At 37.5% G+C, this 21,814-nt stretch overlaps 1 protein-coding gene across 1 annotated transcript in view; it reads left to right on the top strand.

Moving 5' to 3' along the window:
- The window catches only part of ADGRG7 (adhesion G protein-coupled receptor G7), a 66,138-nt gene that overhangs the window by 36,781 nt on the left and 7,543 nt on the right, over nt 1–21,814 (top strand). Inside the window, exons 7-14 of the mRNA XM_068985843.1 lie at nt 471–610; nt 724–831; nt 4,218–4,381; nt 4,956–5,111; nt 7,925–8,037; nt 12,757–13,103; nt 14,083–14,179; nt 20,628–20,783. Of these exons, the coding sequence (XP_068841944.1) occupies nt 471–610; nt 724–831; nt 4,218–4,381; nt 4,956–5,111; nt 7,925–8,037; nt 12,757–13,103; nt 14,083–14,179; nt 20,628–20,783 (1,281 nt within the window). The remainder of the gene's footprint in view (nt 1–470; nt 611–723; nt 832–4,217; nt 4,382–4,955; nt 5,112–7,924; nt 8,038–12,756; nt 13,104–14,082; nt 14,180–20,627; nt 20,784–21,814) is intronic.

Here is a 21,814-nt window from a genome sequence, read left to right on the forward strand (position 1 = left end):
TCCTTTTATGAGAAGACCAACGTAACAACAACTGTTTCTATTGGGAAATCTGTCCTTCTTGAATTCCAGCTTTCTGGCATCTAAGTCCAAGGTACCCTACAGTGGGGAAAGTTTACCAGAAAAATTTTGGCTATTCTTAATGGTACATTTGTAGTTTCATTGCATCATGGTCAGGAACTATGTCCTGTATAACTTTATTTTTTAATTTATTTTGAATTGAAGGATAGTTGCTTTGCAATATTTTGTTGGTTTCTGCCATACATCAACATGAATCAGTTAAAAAAAGAAGAAAGTACATGTAACAAAGTAAGACTCTGATTAAAAAAAAATTGACATTGTTACAGGATTGTGCCAGTATTGTGATTGCTTGACTTCTGTGGGCATTCCTTTACACTGGAATGTGGGACACACACAACTGATTTTATAACAAATCTCAATAATAGTGTGTTGTTAACATTTTTTCTATGCAGGCTTATTGGGCAAATGGAGACTTATTCCTTGTCTTTGGGCGACCAGCTGCTGGTAGAACCCAATATAGCAATACGGTCAGTTAATGTCTCTTCAGGAGGCGAGGAGGGGTCTACAGGTGTTCTCTTCACTGTACTGAAAGGTGAGCTGTTTGTTTTAAGTTCTTGTAATAGCAGAGAATATTCTGCTACCAATATATGCTCTATTCATGAAAATGTAGACTTTTATAAAATTCTGCTTTTTTCCTTCTCATAGGAACTAGCAATGCTCTGACTCCTGGTTCCACAGTTGTAAAAGTAGGTGCAGAGAAACTGAATCTCAATGAACAGGCTGAACTTCAGATCTTGCTCAACACCTCGAAAAGTAGGTCTCAAATTATGTTCCTTGAAAAATGTACTCAAATTCATGGAATTAATAGCTTAAAATCCATTGAGCAAAAAATTATGTTTACTTAAGTTACATACTGAATAATTTGCGTGTCAGTATGTTTGAGCTCTGACAAATTTTGGTAATCTCAAGTCTATTATTCTAGGCCACAGAGATGATTTTTTCCCCCTTTCTTTTCAAAAACACTTGAGAGGGTGATAGAATTGAAATGCTCTGGCTTATGAACACAATCTGTTTTCCACCAAAAATGTAGCCAAATGGCTCAGTGTTATACTTAAAAATACACTTAAAAAGTACTCAGTCATAAACTTTGCCCATGTTTACTAGTGGAATGGTACTCACAGGCTTAAATTCATCCTATTGACTTGTCCTTGGGATATTTTATGTAATTGACACAGTCATCATATAGCAGTACTAATTTTCAGTTATCTCCTAGTATGATGCTCATCATGTGATCCTTATCATCGTGCATATAACCTTTTAGAAATTCTTGTGTCTAGCTTGTCGTGCCTGTGATATTCAAAGTCTAAAATTGAAAAAAAATAGAAAAAAATAAAAATAAAAATAAAAATTAAAAAAAACAAAGTCTAAAATTGACAATTGACTACAATAAAGCAGACTGAATGCACACATTTACTTTCATTTTCTCCCCAAATAAAAAATCCAGTACCAAAAAGTACATATTTAGAGAAACTAAATTCATAATTCTCATTGGTTATATAATTCTAATTGGCTAACTAATTCTTTATTGGTTATATAAATTGCAAATATCTTCCCTCCAGTCTGTAGCTTTTACTTGGTTTTTCATGTCATTTGTCATACTCAAATTTTACTTTATAATGCTCTCCAGTGCATCAATCTTTTTTTCTATAACTGGTATTTAAATTCATTGCTCTACTAAAGTCACAATTATAGTCTTCTATATTGTCTTCTGAATATTTTTAGTGTTTATGTTTACATTTATATCTTTAATGAACCTGGAATTTGTGTTTGTATTTGGTGAAAGGTAGATCTAATTTTTGATTTCATATAAACTATCATTAGAGTCAAACTGGTGGAAGTAACACTGTCTAGAGTCAAAGACTCGGATTGGACTGAAAAGAACGTTTTTATATTAAGTTTTTAAAAAAGACTTCAAGATTGATGTGTATAAGCAAAAATTATTGGAAATACAGGATCACATCAACAACCTTGTGTTACAGGGAGAAATATAAAGTTACTCCAGAAACTGAAGATCAAGTAGACAAAAAATAGCTAATAAACTTAGCCTTTATATACATTTGTATAGTTTTATAGACAGAAATTAGATAATAAAAAATATTTTCAAATATCTAAGGAGTGCTTCAAAAACTATTAGGCAAAATAGAAAAGCTGATACATTTTACCTAGAGCTGATTCATGTTGATGTATGGCAGAAACCAACACAATATTGTAAAGCAATTATCCTTCAATTAAAAATTAATTAATTAAAAAATAAAGCTATACAGGACATAGTTCCTGACCACAATTCAATGAAACTATAAATGTACCATTAAGAATAGCCAAAATTTTATCCAGTTAAGAATTTTAAAATACCATTGTTAGAAAGGAAATTAAAGGACAGATTACAGATCCCTTGAAAATTAATAGCAATGAGAACTCCTTAGATGAAACCCTATGGAATGTGGAGAAAGATGTAATTAAAGGAAAGTGTATTTCCCTTAATAAATCTATTAGATAATATGAGAAATTGTTAAAAAATAATCATTCACCTAAAGAGGCTTAAAAAGTAAAATAGCAAATCTAGAAAAAAGAATTAATAAAATGGCATAAATTAATAAAAATGGGACACAATTAACAAATGCTAGATGGATCAACAAAATAAAATATTGATTCCATGAAGGCTAATGAAATATACACAAGTTTCTGATAAATTTGATCAAGAAAAGAGAGAGAAAATATAAATAAACATCAAGGAGGATTATATCTTGAAATATGGAGATTCTCTTAAAATCATAATGGTAAGTATAATTTGTTCTAGTGAATCTAACTATCTAGATGAAAAGATGATTTTCTAATAAACAACCGGAATACTGTAGGAATGAGGAAAGGGGTGAGTAGGGAATTTCATTTTTTAAATGTATATATTTGTATGGATTTGGATTTTACATCAAGCAGTCATTCTTTTATAAAAATAAGATTGAAAAGCAGCCATACTACATTTTTACGGTTAACTTTGTCACTTAGTGTGACAAAGAAGGAACAATTTGGTGGACTCAGTATGATGTGAAAATTCTTCAGAAGCCAGTCTTTATTTCCCAGAAGAGGACAGAGCAAAGTGGGGGCTGTGGAGGATGTGTTGGGGACTGTCAGGGCCTTACCTACCTATCTCTCAAAGCACAAGACTGATTATGCTGGCCCCACCACCACCATTTTAGTTTTCTTTGTATTTATTATGTATATAATATATATGTGTGTGTGTATATATACACAGAGACGCATACACACACAAATACATGCAAGCTTTTCACTTGTAAAGATATCAGAGTTTAGGGAACTTATTCAGCTAAAATGTATATTCATTGTTGTTGCTTCTGTTGTTTTAAATATGGCCAAGAGTTCTATGAAGTGTCAGGAGGCATTTCAAAGGTGGTTCTGTTTGACCGTTGCCACGGCCAGCAGCCCTGCTGCAGAACCCCCTGTTGCAGCCAGGCTCTTGTAGGCTCTCTGAGGAACAGCTGACCAGTTTTTCCAGTGTCCTGAAGGGATATGTCCCAGTCATCTTCCAGCCTTGGGCAAAAGCCTGTGGCTGTCTTGAAATAACAGAAACCACTAGTTCAAGAGCTGATGGAAAGTATTTACTCTGTTGAAAGAATCCCTGATATGCACAACTTGAGCTGCTGGCTGTGATTTAATAAACTGGTCTCTGCTCAGTCCCTCTGAATAGGAGCCAGACCTCCCAGAGCAGTCCTCTAGGCACTGCTGTGCTGATGATCACTCTCTGCTGTTTCTTATTCGACTGTCAGTGGGGGAAGCAACATGGTCTTGAGCTAATTGTGTTCACTGTCTCACTGCATAGAAAGCAAGGTTTACTTTATACATGAGATCCTTTTGGTATTTTTTTTAGGTGGATTAGGCAGAAATTATGGTTTCCATTTAGAACATAAGGAATCTTAGGGAAAAAATTAATGTGGGTAGAATGGCCAATCATATGTTATATGTGTTAATTAGATGCTGCAGTTAAATAAAGGCAGCCAACAGACCATTATTTTCTGTATTTCACTTGAGTGTTAAGCAGTCATGCAGTTCAGTGATGGCATGGGACTTTCTTACTTACCCTAGGGTTCCCTTATTGATTTTAGTGTCTTTTTCCCCCCTCACAGCTAATGTCAAGGCATGTGGCTTTGTAGTGTATCAAAACAACAAGCTTTTCCAATCAAAAACTTTTATAACTAAATCAGACTTTAGTCAAAAAATTGTCTCAAGCAAAACAGATGAAAACGTGGAAAATCAGAGCGCTTCTGTTGAAATGGTCTTTAGTCCAAGGGTGAGTTTTCCCATTAACAGAAATAATTCAGCCCACTCTTAATTACAAAATCAGGGACAGTTTGGGCAAAAAAAAAAAAAAAAAATCCACAGAATTCCTCTTTGAAAGTTTGTATGACAAGACTGACTTTAACTTCTTCCCCATCCATATTTTTATCACACTAGCTAAGTGTAAAATTAACTACTTTGAATTTTATATCCTCTTTCTTCTCCTTAATCTGTAATAAAGATGCTATGCTTTGTATCAGTACATATCATACATAATCATACAATTGATTTCTCATATGGGTAGCTCAGATGGTAAAGAATCTGCTTGCAATGCAGGAGACCTGAGTTCAATCCCTGGCTCGGGAAGATCCCCAGGAGAAGGGAATGGCAACCCACTCCATTGTTCTTGCCTGGGAAATCCCACGGACAGAGGAGTCTAGTGGGCTCTACAGTCCATTGGGTCATAAAAAGTCAGACATGACTGAGTGACTAAAACTTTCACTTCAAGCTTATCTTAGCCTATTTGATTTTTTCCACACAATTAAGCATTTTGAAAAATCAGTTGCCATTGTCTTATTAATTCACAGTACAACCAAACAGAATTCCATCTTCATTCCTATGCCTGTGTCTATTGGAATTTTTCCATGAAGGATTGGGACACATATGGCTGTCACAAAGAGAAGCCCATTAATGGATTTCTACGCTGCCACTGCAACCATACTACTAACTTTGCTGTATTGATGGTAAGGGTTTACATGGTAATCTCTTTCTGGACAAGAGTTTTACTTATGCACAATTATGTTATGTGCTGATTGGAAATAATTTGGGGATTAGTTTACATAAATACTCAACTCAACTTTGATTAAATGGGAAAACAAGGAATGAAGTTAGAGAATGAAAAAAAAAGTGCTGGTAGAGGCAATTAAAATAGAGCTTTTTGCAAAATAGTCTCAAGATAGATGAATTCAGTACTGTGTATTTAATAATGAGAAGGGAGCCCGTGTGCAAAAGAGGAGCTGACAGACTCCATTCAACTAACTTGCATGTCTGAAGCATGAAGTTGCTACAGCCAGAGGTAAGGCTGTATAGCTGAGTGCTAAAGATGGCTCAGCATATACATAGCTGTGGGTGAGTTTGAATAAGTTACTCAGAGCTTTTTCCATTATAGCATCTAAGTTACTAAATGTATGCCAGAAGGTATAAGAGGAAGAGCTTTCTAATTCAACTTGTCCCATAGTTCCTCTATGTGTTCTTTTCACTCTAATGCTACCCTGTATGAGTAACTGGTAACAGCTCTGGCATCCAGGTGTTTATATACCTCTTGAGAGTTCTTGAACTGACCTTTTTAGGACGAGGAGCTTCGTTTATTGCATTTCCAGAAAACGATTATTCTGGCAAAAGGAAAAATATTTATTTTTTATGCTAGATGGAATGTTTTTATACTGCAGTGGAATGGGGAGGGATGTAGACTGTCTTCCCTTTATTAAGGGGCTCTTAACACTACAAATCTTCCAAAGAAGTGGATGTTTTAATTTTCTGTTAGCTAAGAAACATTCATGTTCAGGAAGCCAATGGGGATCAGAACATACTGATATAGCATAGAATATCAAATGATAGAATCTTGCTTTTAAAATATTTTTGAAGTAATTATCATTTTCTTATTTTAATTACCAAATATTTAAAATTGATTTTGATTATTTTATAACTTGCATTATAGGGAGATCTGCTTTCTCAGTCAGAAAATAATAAAGATACAGTTTTAATGTTTTTGATATCTTAAGATCATTAGCATTACTGAATAGCTGTGTAAAAGTCAGATTGCTTTACATATTAAATGATACAGGTTGTACTTTCATAGCTTTTTTTCTCCTGTTTTGAGGTCAAACTTTCAACTGTTCTTTCTAATATCTGAATCTGCCTCAATGCCCACATATTAATATTTATCATTACTTTTGAGTTGCAAAATTTTTAAAAAGGTGATTAGAATTGTATTAATATGTAAAGTTTAAGAGCAGATAAACTCTGAGTGAATAGATGATTTCTAAGATCTAAAGATCTAGATATTCTATGATTCTTTGTCATCTACTTAGTATACTACACACAGGAAGTAATGTGACATTTTTGTCTTATAATTTTTTAAACATAATTTTGTTTACATTTATTTATTTTTAGCTATGCTGGGTCTTTGTTGCTGCATGGCCTTTTCTCTGGTTGCGGTACACAGGCTTCTCATTGCGGTGGCTTCTCTTGTTGAGGAACACCGGCTCTAGGGTGTGAGGGTTTCAGTAGTTGTGGTACTTGGGTTCAATAGTTGGTGGATGGGCCTAGTTGCTCCACGGCATGTGGGATCTTCCCAGATCAGGGATTGAACCTGTGGCCCTTGCATTGGTAAGCAGATTCTTTACCACTGAGCCACCAGGAAAGCCCTTATGATATTTTTTAAATGAAGTTTATTTTTATTTTTTTCCTACTTAAGGCAATACATACTCAATGCATATAGAGTGAAAGTCTACTTACTAAGCAGAAATATACTGATATGGGAAAATGTTTATGATATCTAAACAGTGAAATAACAATTTGAAAATAATCTGATTATGTTAACAAAACCCTGTATATTTATGCAAGAGACATAGGTAATATTTGTAAACACGTTAAAATAAAGGTCACCTCTGGGGAATTCCCTGGTGGTCCAGTTGTTAGACTGTGCTTTTCCACTGCAGAGGGCACAGGTTTGATCCTTGGTTGGGGAACTAAGACACCACAAGCCACCTGGCAGAGCCAAAATAAAAATATCACCTCTGGAGAAGAGATGGTAGGGTTTGATGTGGGGTAATAGCAGTAAAGAGGAACTTGTGTGTTTTAAAATTATATCTCTATATTTAACTTTCATGTTTTATAAATAAGTATATACAGCTTTTCTAATAATAATTTGAAAAATTAAAAAGTACAGGCAGGCAAAAATAATTCTATACATATGTCTCTATTCACCCAGTGACCACCATCATTACCTCTCCACATGTCTAAGAGTACATACTCATATGGAACATACTTTTCTGAGACTATATACTAAAATACTGGGGTAGATATAGGTATATTTCACAAAGGTTAGGTCCCCCTTTCCAAAAGCAAAAATGAATTTCTTTTCATATCCAGAAAAGTATTTCTGCAACTTTATTTTTAGTACATGAGCTTAGATATGCAGGTTTCCCCTTGGATTACAGTTGTGCATACAAATGATGTAACAAGTTAATAAAAACAACTCTAGCCAACTTAGATAACACAAACAACTTTGATTTTAGACATTGAGTAATAGCGTTTATGTCTTCCCTCCCTGAATTAGAGAACTGTTCTCAAGCCGCTATTTCATGAATACTGCTTAGAGATGAAGGGGTTGATTTATTTCCTTTTAAAACATATCTTTATATAAAAAGACATATCTGGATATTTTGACCAATATATTTGACTGTTTTAACCAATGTAACTCTTTGTGATGTTGACTTTCATAGATATTTCAGAGAAGCTATTTTAAAATAATGAGTCTTAACTTATTTTCCAGAGTTTCAAAAAGGAATATAAATATCCTGAATCACTAGATGTATTTTCCACATTTGGATGTGCACTGTCCATTGCTGGTCTGGCTCTCACAATTATATTTCAGATCGGGACCAGGTAAGAAGCGAAGCAGGCTCATCTCATGAGAGAAATGGTTACCTTGATATTATTTCCTCTCAGCATATTTCCGTTAGAATACAGCCTCTTGGAACTAGAAAGGAAGTGAGATTTAGTTCATCATGCTCATTTTATAGGATACTCAGCCCTGGAGAGGCTAAGAAATATTCATAAATAAATATAGAACTGCAAAATATGTTAAGTGACTTGGAGGAAAACTACATGCCATGTTTATCATATAAAATTAATGTGGTCCTGTAGCTCGTTAATGGGGTTCCCTGGTGGCTCAGTGGTATGGAATCCGCCTGTCAAGCAGGAGACGTAGATTTGATCCCTGGGTAAGGCAGATCCCCTGGAGAAGGAAATGGGAACCCACTCAAATATTCTTGCCTGGAAAATTTCATGGACAGAGGAGTCTGGTGGGCTCCAGTTGATGGGGTCCCAAAAGAGTCAGATACGACTAAATAACAACACTAACTCATTAATGCCATAGTTCCTTAGTATTGAATAGAAGCGTAACTACCAATTTGCATTTGCGAAAGAAAGAAACATTGCTAATCAGCAAGTTTTTAAGGATAAAAGTAAATTTTAAACTATACTAATATTTCAAATGGTAAAACGTTTTAAAAGATTTTTAAATACATAGTTTTTTTTAAACTAATTTTAAAAATAATCCTAAACACATATTTCTTTCTACTTTGACCTCCTCACTCAAGATCCAATTTTGCATAGCTCTTATTTTTTGTCACATGCTACGTTTGTAACAATCTGTAAATGTAAGCATGTTCATTTATTAGCTTATTGGTCTACTGTTTTCCTGTTAAGCATGAAAATTGATGTGGCCTCCTTTGCTTTTGTTGTTGCTGTTTTCTCTTGTCTTGTTTTTATAAGTCCATCCCAGGGCTGAGCACAGTACCTGGCCCATGGTGGAGGGATATCTGTGGAATAAATGGGTCGATTGTGCATTCCCACCTGGTTTCTTCTCAAACTCAAGATGTCTCACAATGCTTCTTTTTTTCAGAATTATTTCTCCCGGATAAATTTCTTCACCGTTTTCTCAGATGTGTAGAGTCAGGGGTCTTTTGTTCTAAAGGTATTGCTACTTCAACATTTTTTCCCCTGAAGTTCGATTTATAAAAAATTAGAAGTCTACAGAAAAGTTGAAAGAGAATACTGAATACCCATATACCCTTCACTTGGATTCACCAGTTATTAATATTTTGTTGTCTCTCTTTTTCTGTTTTTTCCTGAAATCTTGAAAGTAAGTTGTAAACATCATGACCATCATCTCTAAATTCTTCAAGCATGTATGTATCTCCTAAGAACAAGGGCACTCCTACATAATACTATTATCCTCAGAAAATTTAACTCAAGAATTTAACACTAATATAATGCTATCATGTTAATATCCCTATTCACATTGCTCCCGTTGTTCTAGAAATGTCCATTTTAGCTGTTTTCCAACCCCCTCAATTTATTTAGTTATTGTGTCTCTTTAGTCGCCTTTGGCCTACAGTGTGAGGCTCTAAGCAACAAGTGAGGAGGTAAATATAAACTATGAACAAGACAGCTCATCTCCCTGGGAATCTACATTCTTGGGAGAAGACAGACATTACACACATACATACAGAAATAAATATATAATTATAAATTGTGGTAAGTGCCTTGAAGGAAAATTACATGCCATGTAATTACAAGTCTGTCACATAAAGTGAAAGCTCTTCTGTCTGTGCTTTCATTTGAAAAGACACTAGAACATTTATTTGATCCCATCGGAATAAGTTGTGGTAGCTGCATAGTTATTATGTTTGCCTACGATCTCACTCCAATTGTCATCAATGTTGTAAAATCATAAAGCGTATATTAATATAATTGGCAAACAGATTTGTTCATCAGATTCTGAGACATTAGAAATAGAGGAGTACTTGAAGGTGTTAGAACTTTAAGCACATTAATGTTCAGTTCAGTTCAGTTCAGTTCAGTCGCTCAGTTGTGTCCGACTCTTTGCGACCCCATGAATCGCAGCACGCCAGGCCTCCCTGTTCATCACCAATTCCCGGAGTTCACTCAGACTCACGTCCATTGAGTCAGTGATGGCCATCCAGCCATCTCATCCTCGGTCGTCCCCTTCTTCTCCTGCCCCCAGTCCCTCCCATCATCAGACTCTTCGCATGAGGTGGCCAAAGTACTGGAATTTCAGCTTTAGCATCATTCCTTCCAAAGAAATCCCAGGGCTGATCTCCTTCAGAATGGACTGGTTGGATCTCCTTGCACTCCAAGGGACTCTCAAGAGTCTTCTCCAACAACACAGTTCAAAAGCATCAATTCTTTGGCACTCAGCCCTCTTCACAGTCCAACTCTCACATCCATACATGACTACTGGAAAAACCATAGCCTTGACTAGACGGACCTTAGTCAGCAAAGTAATGTCTCTGCTTTTGAATATGCTATCTAGGTTGGTCATAACTTTTCTTCCAAGGAGTAAGCGTCTTTTAATTTCATGGCTGCAGTCACCATCTGCAGTGATTTTGGAGCCCCCCAAAACAAAGTCTGACACTGTTTCCACTGTTTCCCCATCTATTTCCCATGAAGTGATGGGACCGTTACGCACATTAATAGGGGAAATAGTTATTTCAAGAGGCCTTGTAGTCTGAAAAACACAGAAAGGTCTGGATGATAGTGAGTGGAAATTTCATAACTTTTTAAAATACAGGACTGTAAGCTCCCCTGGTGGCTCAGATGGTAAAGAATCTGCCTCTAGTGCAGGAGACATGGGTTTGATCCCTGGGTTGGGAAGATTCCTTAGAGAAGGGAATGTCAACCCACACCAGTATTCTTGCCTGGAGAATTCCATGGACAGAGGAGCCTGGCTCGCTATAGTCCCTGGGGTCACAAAGAGTTGGACACAACAGAGCGACTAACACTTTCACTTTCATACCATAATATACAAAGAACTAGGATACGTCATGAGTTTTAAAGAGTACTTGGTTGTATACCCTCAAATTATATCTTCAGATGAAGGAACAGTCCTCAGGCATGTTTTACATTGTGTTTAGTTGCTCAGTCATGTCCGACTCTTTACAACCCCATGTACTGCAGCCCATCAGGCTCCTCTGTCCATGGGGATACTCCAGGCAAGGATAGTGGAGTAGGTTGCCACACTCTCCTCCAGGAGATCTTCCCAACCCAGGGATCGAACCCAGGTCTTCTGCATTGCAGACTGATTCTTTACTGTCTGAGCCACCAGGGAAGCCCTCTTTTACATTCAGCTCAGTTCAGTTCAGTCGCTCAGTCGTGTCCAACTCTTTAAGACCCCATGAACCACAGCACGCCAGGCCTCCCTGTCCATCACCAACTCCCGGAGATCACCCAAACCCATGTCCATCAAGTCGGTGATGCCATCCACCATCTCATCCTCTGTCATCCCCTTCTCCTCCTGCCCTCAATCTTTCCCAGCATCAGGGTCTTTTCCAATGAGTCAGCTCTTCACATCAGGTGGCCCAAGTATTGGAGTTTCAGCTTCAACATCAGTCCTTCCAATGAACACCCAGGACTGATCTCCTTTAGGATGGACTGGTTGGATCTCCTTGCAGGCCAAGGGACTTTCAAAAGTCTTCTCCAACACCACAGTCCAAAAGCATCAATTCTTCGGGATTCAGCTTTCTTTATTGTCCAACTCTCACATCCATACATGACTACTGGAGAAACCATAGCCTTGACTAGACGGACCTTTGTTGGCAAAGTAATGTCTCTGCTTTTTAATATGCTGTCTAGGTTGGTCATAACTTTTCTTCCAAGGAGTAAGTGTCTTTTAATTTCTTGGCTGCAATCACCATCTGCAGTGATTTGGGAGCCCCCCAAAATAAAGTCTGACACTGTTTCCACTGTTTCCCCATCTATCTGCCGTGAAGTGATGGGACCAGATGCCATGATCTTAGTTTTCTGAATGTTGTGGTTTAAGCCAACTTTTTCACTCTCCTCTTTTACTTTCATCAAGAGGCTTTTTAGTTCCTCTTTACTTTCTGTCATAAGGGTGGTGTCATCTGCATATCTGAGGTTATTGATATTTCTCCCAGCAATCTTGATTCCAGCTTGTGCTTCCTCCCAGCCCAGCATTTATCATGATGTACTCTGCATATAAATTAAATAAGCAGGGTGACAATATACAGCCTTGATGTCCTCCTTTCCCTATTTGGAACCAGTCTGTTGTTCCATGTCCAGTTCTAACTGTTGCTTCCTGAGCTGCATACATTAGAAGCTCTGTTTTACATTAGAAGACCTTGTTGTGGGCCATAGAAATATAAACATATTGTGGACTAAGCACCACTTTGTCTGATGAATATTTGGTCCTGGCTGCCAGGCCATCTGCTGCATTCCTTTAGTTGTATCAGGTCACTTGGAGGGGGATACACAGGGCCTGGAAATCTGTGGAAATAGAATTCACAAAAGGGCATTTCTGGAGAACAGCTATCACCTTTGATTAGAACACAGTTTCAAGAAAGGAGGTATCAACCTGTTTTCTTGAACTCACTTCTTTGTGGGAATCAGATAAGGAGAGATTGTTTCTCTGATGTAGTTGGGAAGGTCTGTCTACCAGCTGGCCCAACTGGGTTATGAGCTAGGTTTACATGGGTAATAATCCTTTTGTTACCTCACAATTTCACTAGAGTTTCTTTTTTGTAGCTGTTTTGTTTATTTAATTATATTTTTTATTTTCAGGAAAGTCAGAAAAACCTCAGTAACCTGGGTGTTGGTTAGTCTGTGTGCATCAATGTTGATCTTCAACCTCTTCTTCATGTTTGGAATTGAAAACTCCAATAAGAACATAAAGACAAGTAACAGTGACATCAATAATAATGACTTGAGTGAGAATGTAATGCTCAGACAAGACACTGTTGTCATCTCGAATCCCAAGTGCACTGCAATTGCTATCTTACTGCACTATTTTGGGTTAGCGACCTTTGTCTGGATGGGACTCAGTGCTGCCCAGCTCTGTTTCCTTCTAATTAGGACCATGAAGCCTCTTCCTCGGCATTTCATCCTTTTCAACTCTTTAATTGGATGGGGTAAGTGTTTGCTTCTCCACTTTCTCAGAAATTTAATTTTGTTGAAATCATTTAATTTAAACAAACACCCATTGAAGACCTAGTTGTACAAGGCCTTAAGATAGGGGAGATGGAACATCCAGCAATCACTAAGAGTGCCTTCTGTCTAGTGAAGGAGTGTCTTCTGTGAAGAGGAAAGATATGATCAAGGCAGGTATCCTAAACACATCATGCTGCTGCTCCTGCTGCTAAGTCATGTCAGTCGTGTCCGACTCTGTGCGACCCCATAGGTGGCAGCCCACCAGCCTCCCCCATGCCTGGGATTCTCCAGGCAAGAACACTGGAGTGGGTTGCCATTTCCTTCTCCAATGCATGAAAGTGAAAAGTCAAAGTGAAGTTGCTTAGTCGTGTCCAACTCTTCGCAACCCCATGGAGTGCAGCCTATCAGGCTCCTCCGTCCATGGGATTTTTCCAGGCAAGAGTACTGGAGTGGGGTAACACATCATGAGCTAACTTCAAAATATTTATTTCCTTTAACATCTCTGTTAATTAGACTTGAGATTTAGACCACATGTAATCAACCTTCTAGCTACTTAAAAAAAAATATTTCAAGGCAGTCAGAGGGACTCTTTTAAGAAAAATAATTTGAAAATTTTAATGGATTCCTACAAAGGAGAGTCGTTTTAGTGTTATCTAAATTTAAGTTTATTCAAATGAAAGAGAAATTGAGCCACTTAAGAGTGGACATTGTGTTAACAGTTACAAAAAGATTGGAAATGGTATAGAATGGTTATGCATAGCCAACACTGACAGGGAAAATAAAATACTGAAAAACTATGTCCACTGTTGACCTGCATCTGTAGAGCACTTAGTACATTGTCTATAGTAGAAAGAACAATATATCCTGAAACAGGTCAGATGTATAATTCATTCATAGTCTTTTATAATTAATCCCAGGTTTGGGTCAATTATTTATTCTGCAATTCTCTTTATCACATAGGAGTCCCGGCTATAGTGGTAGCTGTGACAGTGGGAATTATTTGTTCTCAGAATGGAAATAATTCACAGTGGGAGTTAGACTACCGGCAAGAGGAAATGTAAGTTTTATTTTTTAAATGCTTGTTTTTTTTTTTTTTTTGAGAGTAACTATTCAATGACATCGAGTCCAAAGGTACTTGTAATATGCATCTCACTTTATAATTGTCATATTATAACTGTGTGTTTCAAATTCTCAAAGAGCACATTATATTTTAAATGTGATGATATGAAAACTTCCTGTGATAACTCCATTTACAAAGCAAGTAATTACCTTCCTTCTAAATTTATAAATGTGAACTTTTTAATATTAAATTTGTCCTCTTTCATTACCTCTGAAAATCATAGGAAACAAGAAATGTGATCCTTAGTAACCCCTTATCTTAGTTTCTTATCTAAAAAATGGGAATAACAATAATAGTAATACCTGCTCTGGGGTTCCTGTGAGGGATCAAACTAGTGTGAAAACATTTTATAACTTGAGCACTCTCCATGCTTATGAACCAATTCTGTGTTGATATGATTATAATGAGTATTTCATGATGATTTATCACACATAAATTCTCTCTGTGATTCCAGCGTGAATAATTGACTGTCAATAATGGGAGTACCTGCATGTATACATTGCTATATTTAAAACATGTAACCAACAGGGACCTATTGTATTGCACATGGAACTCTGCTCAATGTTATGTGTCAGGCTGGATGGGAGGGGAGTTTGGGGGAGAATGGATACACGTGTATGTATGGCTGAGTCCCTTTGCTATTCACCTGAAACTACCACAACACTGTTAATTGGCTATACTCCAATACAACATAAAAAGTTTAAAGTTTGGGGGAAAAAACAATGGGAGTAACTGAATGCATGGTATTTGCTTGAGGAGATGGTATTTGTATGAGGAAATTGAGATGAAAGCTCTATGTGTATTTCTGCTGCCAAATGGTAACTGCTTTTTATTTTCCCTTCTTATTTTATAAATGCAACCATTCTTATCCTTGGATTCTGCTTCAATTCTCAGACCAACTTAGATCAGAACAGAACTCTTGGAAATGTCCAAGTATACACAAGGGAAGGCTGTGGTGTCAGGGCGCTCACCTATTTCTAGGGCTGGGTATGACCAAGTGTAAAATAGGGAGCTAACTGCCTGGCTTGACTTTAGCAGCCACATGCTCCAGGCACTATTTTTTTCTGTTTAATTGAGAATAAATATCTTCTGATGGGTTTTAAAATTTTAATTCCACAATTGAAGATCAAGAGTAAGATGCAAATATCTCATGGGAGAGGTAATTCACCTCCAATTGCATTATTATTAATTTCCTACCCTAACTGAGCCACAGGGTTAGACCCATGCCTATAGACGTCTTCAACAGAAAGAGGCCCTCTGTCTTAAATTTATTCACACTGAGGTGTAAAGAACTGAGAGCAGATTCTTTGCTGAGTACAGTATTAGATGTTAGGCAAGACACTGGCAACTGAAAATAAGAGTTGGGAAGAAAGGAAAGGATGTGTAACATGAATATCAGCTTCGTCTTGGACCCTTATTCTCCCTTTCCACCCTGTACACATGCATCAAAGTTCACATTTTTTCAGGATATATTTAGAAAGAGGAAGGACTTTTTTGGGTTTTCTTGAGTTATGCTCCCAGAAATTGCTTCTCAATATACCATACTCCCTGTCCCCCAAACATGGCTACCAGCTCTACCAGTCATGTCTGAAATCCCTACCCCAGTTCCCTTGATGTACTGCTACTTCTGCCAGGACCCAACTAAGGGGTGATTGCAGGACAGGCCACACTTCTGTTTAATGCTCTGTCTCCCAGATCTCTGTCCTACCATATAGGCTCTTTCAGACTTTCCTGAAGTGTTATTTATAGTAACCATTGGGAAATTATAATGCTTGAGGGAGAATTTTCTGGAAGCTATGCTCTATCTGCTACAGCTATCTTTTCCCATGTTTCATGACAAAATCACCAAGGAGTTAAATGCTTCATCTGAGATTCACCTATAATACTCTTCAGACCTCAGGTTCATAGCTGTTGATCAGATTCAACTTTGAGCTTGTGACTCTTGAATCTTAATTCTATAAATTCCATTCCTACAAGGATCAGTCTCCATGTAGAATCCATGTCTTCTCAGCAGTCTCAAAATCTGAATTATTAGGTTCAGAATAACTAAAGAGAGGCTCATGAGAACAAATCTATAATGACTATCTCTCCAAGTAACACAGAAGATGGGGGAGGGGAGGAGGTGCCTCTTCCTCAGGCACACCTCTTCACGGCCACAGGCGTCCAAGCCTGTTCCCCGTCCAGGTCTCCCAATCTGTGTGAGGTAACTGCGGACCTTATAGACATTTGTATGCATATACACACACGACAAATGGAGAAGGCGACGGCACCCCACTCCAGTACTCTTGCCTGGAAAATCCCACGGACGGAGGAGCCTGGTAGGCTGCAGTCCATGGGGTTTTGAAGAGTCAGACACGACTGAGCGACTTCCCTTTCCCTTTTCACTTTTATGGCAACCCACTCCAGTGTTCTTGCCTGGAGAATCCCAGGCATGGGGGAGCCTGGTGGGCAGCCGTCTATGGGGTCGCATAGAGTCGGACACGACTGAAGTGACTTAGCAGCAGCACACGTGACAAAAGTCCAAATAGTAATTCTTAGAAATGTGTTATCTAAAGTTTAAACAACTCAAGACTCAAACAGATAAAAAGAAATCTTTGTCTTGTTTCGTAACTCTCAAGTCTGTCTTTATCCAATATAGCTGGATGATCATTTTCTTTATCCTATCTTTCTCTTTTAAACTGTGTTTCTCTAGGCTGCCTGGGTCAGAAATCTGTCCATCTTTTAAATTTGAAACTTTGATGGCCACTTGCTTAGTCACCAAAGAAGTATCTTGAGATTTTAAAGTACTTCTCAGTAGGATTTTATTAAATTCTTAGGCAAGTGCCCTCCTATTTCTTCTGTGTAGGGGATTGTGAGGTTGGGGATGGCAGGGGGTGGGGGCTTGTCCTTTGGTTACAGATGAAAGGACAGGAAAGCCAAAAACCCTGAAGATAAATTTTGCTCTTTTTCACCATTTTACTTAAGGCTAGACTGAATCTATCTACTAATGGATTGTAAGCACTGCTTTTCACTTTCAAAATTCATAACAGAGATCTGAATATCATCACAATTTCCTTTTAAGTCATTCTTAGAAATATGATTTCTGACCTAGATGGGTGGGATGGGGAGTGAGAGGGAGGTCCAAGAAGGAAGGGAAGATATAAACATATAGCTGATTCACTTCATTGTTCAGCAGAAACCAACAAGCATTGTAAAGCAGCTATACCCCCCAAAAAAGAATAAAAAATAATAAACTTACTTCAGTAAAAATTAATAAAATGAAAGTAAACCAAAAACCAAATAATTTCTAATAATTTAAATTGTAGCAACGTTCCAGTGCAAAACAACTTAGAAATACTTTAGCATGTATAATAATGGTGTTTTACCTGCAGAAAACATAAATTAATTGATTGCCAAATACGTGCCAGGGCTTCTCACATTATTTCATTAATACCCCATTGTCTTCCTGACACTTTCCCATGACTGGGACAAGTGGATGGTGCATCTCCTGGTTTTCCCTCCCAAACTTGCTCTTCCCATCCATCGTCTTCCCCTGCTCAGTTGGTGGTAACTCCATCTTCCAGGTACTCAAGTAGAAAACTTTGGAGTCACTTGTAACTCTCCTATATCTCCCATCTAGCCTATCGATAAATCCTTTTGCTTTACTTTTAAACATATCTGGAATCAGACTACTTCTCAGCATCTCCTCTTCCTGGGTCTAGGCCACCAGACTGTTGCAGTAAACTCTTAGCCGACTTCCTCCTTTTGGATGTCCTCTACTGTTATGTGTGCACCTAAAATAAAACTTTAAAAACTAAAAACAGATCATGTCAAGTTTCTCTTTCTTGCCAAGAGTACATTCAGTCACCTATAAAGCCCAGACATAATTTGCGTCTTTTTACTAATCCCATCTACTTACATACTCTATTCTAGCCACACTGGCCTCTTAGCTGTCCCTTAAGCTCTCAGCTCAGAGCCTTTGTACTGGCTGTTCCCTTTGCTGAGAACACCCTTCCTCTTCATCTACTTCAGATTTTTACTCAAATATTTTTTTCCATAAGGGTTTTCCTGATTACTCTATTTAAAATGAAACTCTGCCTTCCCAATTCCCCTATGCAATACACACAGATACACATATACATGGTAGTAACTACCCTCACTCCCTGTTTTATTTTCCTCCTCAGCACTTGTTAACATCTGATATATGGTATGTATTTTATTAATGCATTAGTTTTCTTTATTTTTCCTGTACCAGAATAACTTCACTAAAGAAAGGAATTTTGGTATTTCATTCACTGTTTATATCTTGGTATCTAGAACAATGTGGCACATAACACGTACTCTATAAATACTTATTAAATGAATGAATTTATTCTTATAACAGTGCCAGGAGATGATTACTGAATTTCATAAATTAGGAAAAATATGCCACCAAAACTGCCACCAACAATGACAAAAGGACAAAAACAGATGCAATGAGGGCTTCCCTGGTGACTCAGTGGTAAAGAATCTGCCTCCCAATGCAGGAGACCTGGATTCAATCCCTTGTCTGGAAAATCCCACATACTGCAGAGCAACTAAGCCTATGCACCACAACTGTACAGCCTGTGCTCCAGAGCCCGGGAGCAGCAACTGCTGAGCCCATGTGCTACAACTGCTAAAGCCTGAGTGCCTGGAGTACATGCTCTGCAACAGGAGAATTCACCACAATGAGAAGGCCACATATTGCAACTGGAGAGCAGCCTCTGCTCTCTGTAACTAGAGAAAACCCACCCCCAGCAACCAAGACCCAGCACAGTCAGCACAGTCAAAAATAAATAAATAAATAAATATAGATAGATAGATAGATAGATAGATAGATAGATAGATAGATCGATCGGAGAAGGCAACGGCACCCCACTCCAGCACTCTTGCCTGGAAAATCCCATGGACGGAGGAGCCTGGTGGGCTGCAGTCCATGGGGTCGCTGAGGGTCGGACATGACTGAGCAACTTCACTTTCACTTTTCACTTTCATGCACTGGAGAAGGAAATGGAAACCCACTCCAGTGTTCTTGCCTCAAGAATCCCAGGGACGGGGGAGTCTGGTGGGCTGCCGTCTGTGGGGTCACACAGAGTTGGACACGAGTGAAGTGACTTAGCAGTAGCAGTATATAGACAGATAGATAGATAGATAGATGCAGTAAGTTTAAAGATCTAATCAAATAATTTTAATCATTAAACTTTAAAAAATGTCTATTAATGAGAGTTTAAATAATTTATGGTATAATGACATAATGGACTAATATGCAACTGTGAAAACTCATGAGGATAATCTTTATATTCTAATATGGAATAATCTCCAAGATATATTTTTTTATACTTTATTTTACTTTACAGTACTGTATTGGTTTTGCCATACATTGACATGAATCCACCACGGGTGTACATGTGTTCCCAAACATGAACCCCCCTCCCACCTCCCTCCCCATAACATCTCTCTGGGTCATCCCCGTGCACCAGCCCCAAGCATGCTGTGTCCTGCGTCGGACATAGACTGGCGATTTGATTCTTACATGATAGTATACATGTTTGAATGCCATTCTCCCAAATCATCCCACCCTCTCCCTCTCCCTCTGAGTCCAAAAGTCCGTTATACACATCTGTGTCTTTTTTGTTGTCTTGCATACAGGGTAATCATTGCCATCTTTCTAAATTCCATATATATGTGTTAGTATTCTGTATTAGTGTTTTTCTTTCTGGCTTACTTCACTCTGTATAATCGGCTCCAGTTTCATCCATCTCATCAGAACTGATTCAAATGTATTCTTTTTAATGGCTGAGTAATACTCCATTGTAATCTCCAAGATATGTTTTTAAGTAAAGTAAGAAGTATCATATGTTATCATTTGCTTCAGAATCAGGAAAATGTATACCTTTGCCAGTGTATGCATAACCTAACTCTAGAAGAATACACAAGAAACAGTGAATACCACCAGAGATAAAAACTAGGTGACCAGGGATAGTTGTAGGAAGGGTCTTGTCTCTCTATGATAATTTATATCTTTAAAATTTTGAGCCATCTGAGTGTGTTACATATTCAAATATAAAATAAAATAGTAATTTACCTAACATCAAACACCTTGTAAGTGACAGAGAGGGACATTTAGATTTAGGACTGCCTGACTCAGAAGTCCACTTTCTTTCCGCTAGACCATACAGTCTCACAGAGAAATTTGGCAGAATCAATGCATTTCATTTTTCTAGTCAGTTGAATTCTTGAAAATCATCTCCAATATGTATAACGCAAAGGGATATTGACTTTTAGCAGGTCTTTCAGTCGAGTGAGTGTCAGTAGTGTGAACAGCATAGAGAAGAGTTTGTATACCTTTTTTAGTTTGCTGAAATCATTTCTTTTCTCTCCACAGCTGCTGGCTGGCAACTCAAGGAAGCAGCGGTTTGATAGCAAGTCCGTTGTTGTGGTCATTCATTGTACCTGTGACCCTTATCCTCATCAGCAACATTGTTATATTTATTATCATTGTAGTCAAAGTACTGTGGAAGAATAATCAGAATCTGACAAGGTAAGATTCCCAGTGAATGAGAAGTTGGCAGGCATGGTTCATATAGTACATAATACAGTGCAGTAATACATTCACTGCTCCTGGAAGAGTTTTCAGACTCCAGGAAAATGCAAGAATATGTGGTTTCCAGGACAGATTTTTTTTTCTTACACTTTGTCTCAGAAAATGAAGCATCTCATCTTCCAACATCGATACAATAATATGGGTCTACTGCATTACTTAAGTTACTTTTGAGCTATATAAGCCTAACAAAACTAAACTCACAGGCATCAAGGAAAAACTTTTATCTCCCAGTCCCAAATATTCATCAAATCAGATTTGAATAATTAAAAATATGAGAGGGTTGTAAGGAGATGCCAGTGACTGTATTTTCATTTCACAAACTAGTAACTGTAGGTTATATTTTAACATGTGTTGCCTGAATCACATAATGACTTTAAATTTTTGAAAATTAGTTGCAAACATAAAAATTGAGAGATTTCACTTAAAAATTATATTTTCTCTTGAAAAAAATTAGAACACCTGGCAAGATTGGGCCCACATTCCCTGCAGATAGGGTGTGCACTCTCTGGTTTATTACTTCCCAGGAACTAATTATTCCTCTCTGTAACCTTTATGACCTCAATAAGCATTTTCATTGTCATCACTGACATACAGAAAGAGCTTTGGTTGGAGAGACAAAGAAGAGAAACTATTAAACATATACAGTTCTCCCACTTCCATATCCTACAGCATGAACTGGTTAGAACACAGTGCTAATGAAGCTATAAATTCAGGCTTAATTCTATAAGACTGCTTAATTCAAGTAAACTTACTGTAAATATATCTGTGAACTTTGTTGGTCACTAAATAGATCTATTTTATATGAACAGGTGGATGAAAAACAATCATAATTAGTATGAATGTAGTCTTAAATGTGTACTTTACCAGTCAAGAGTAATTATCATATTTCTTATATGGATGATAGCCTATATTGAGGGGAACTGTGGGGAAAAGACTATCACTTATACTCATTCAAAGCTGTTTTTTAG

This window comes from Capricornis sumatraensis, chromosome 1 (assembly GCF_032405125.1).
Source record: "Capricornis sumatraensis isolate serow.1 chromosome 1, serow.2, whole genome shotgun sequence".
In the NCBI taxonomy this organism is placed as follows: Eukaryota; Metazoa; Chordata; class Mammalia; order Artiodactyla; family Bovidae; genus Capricornis; species Capricornis sumatraensis.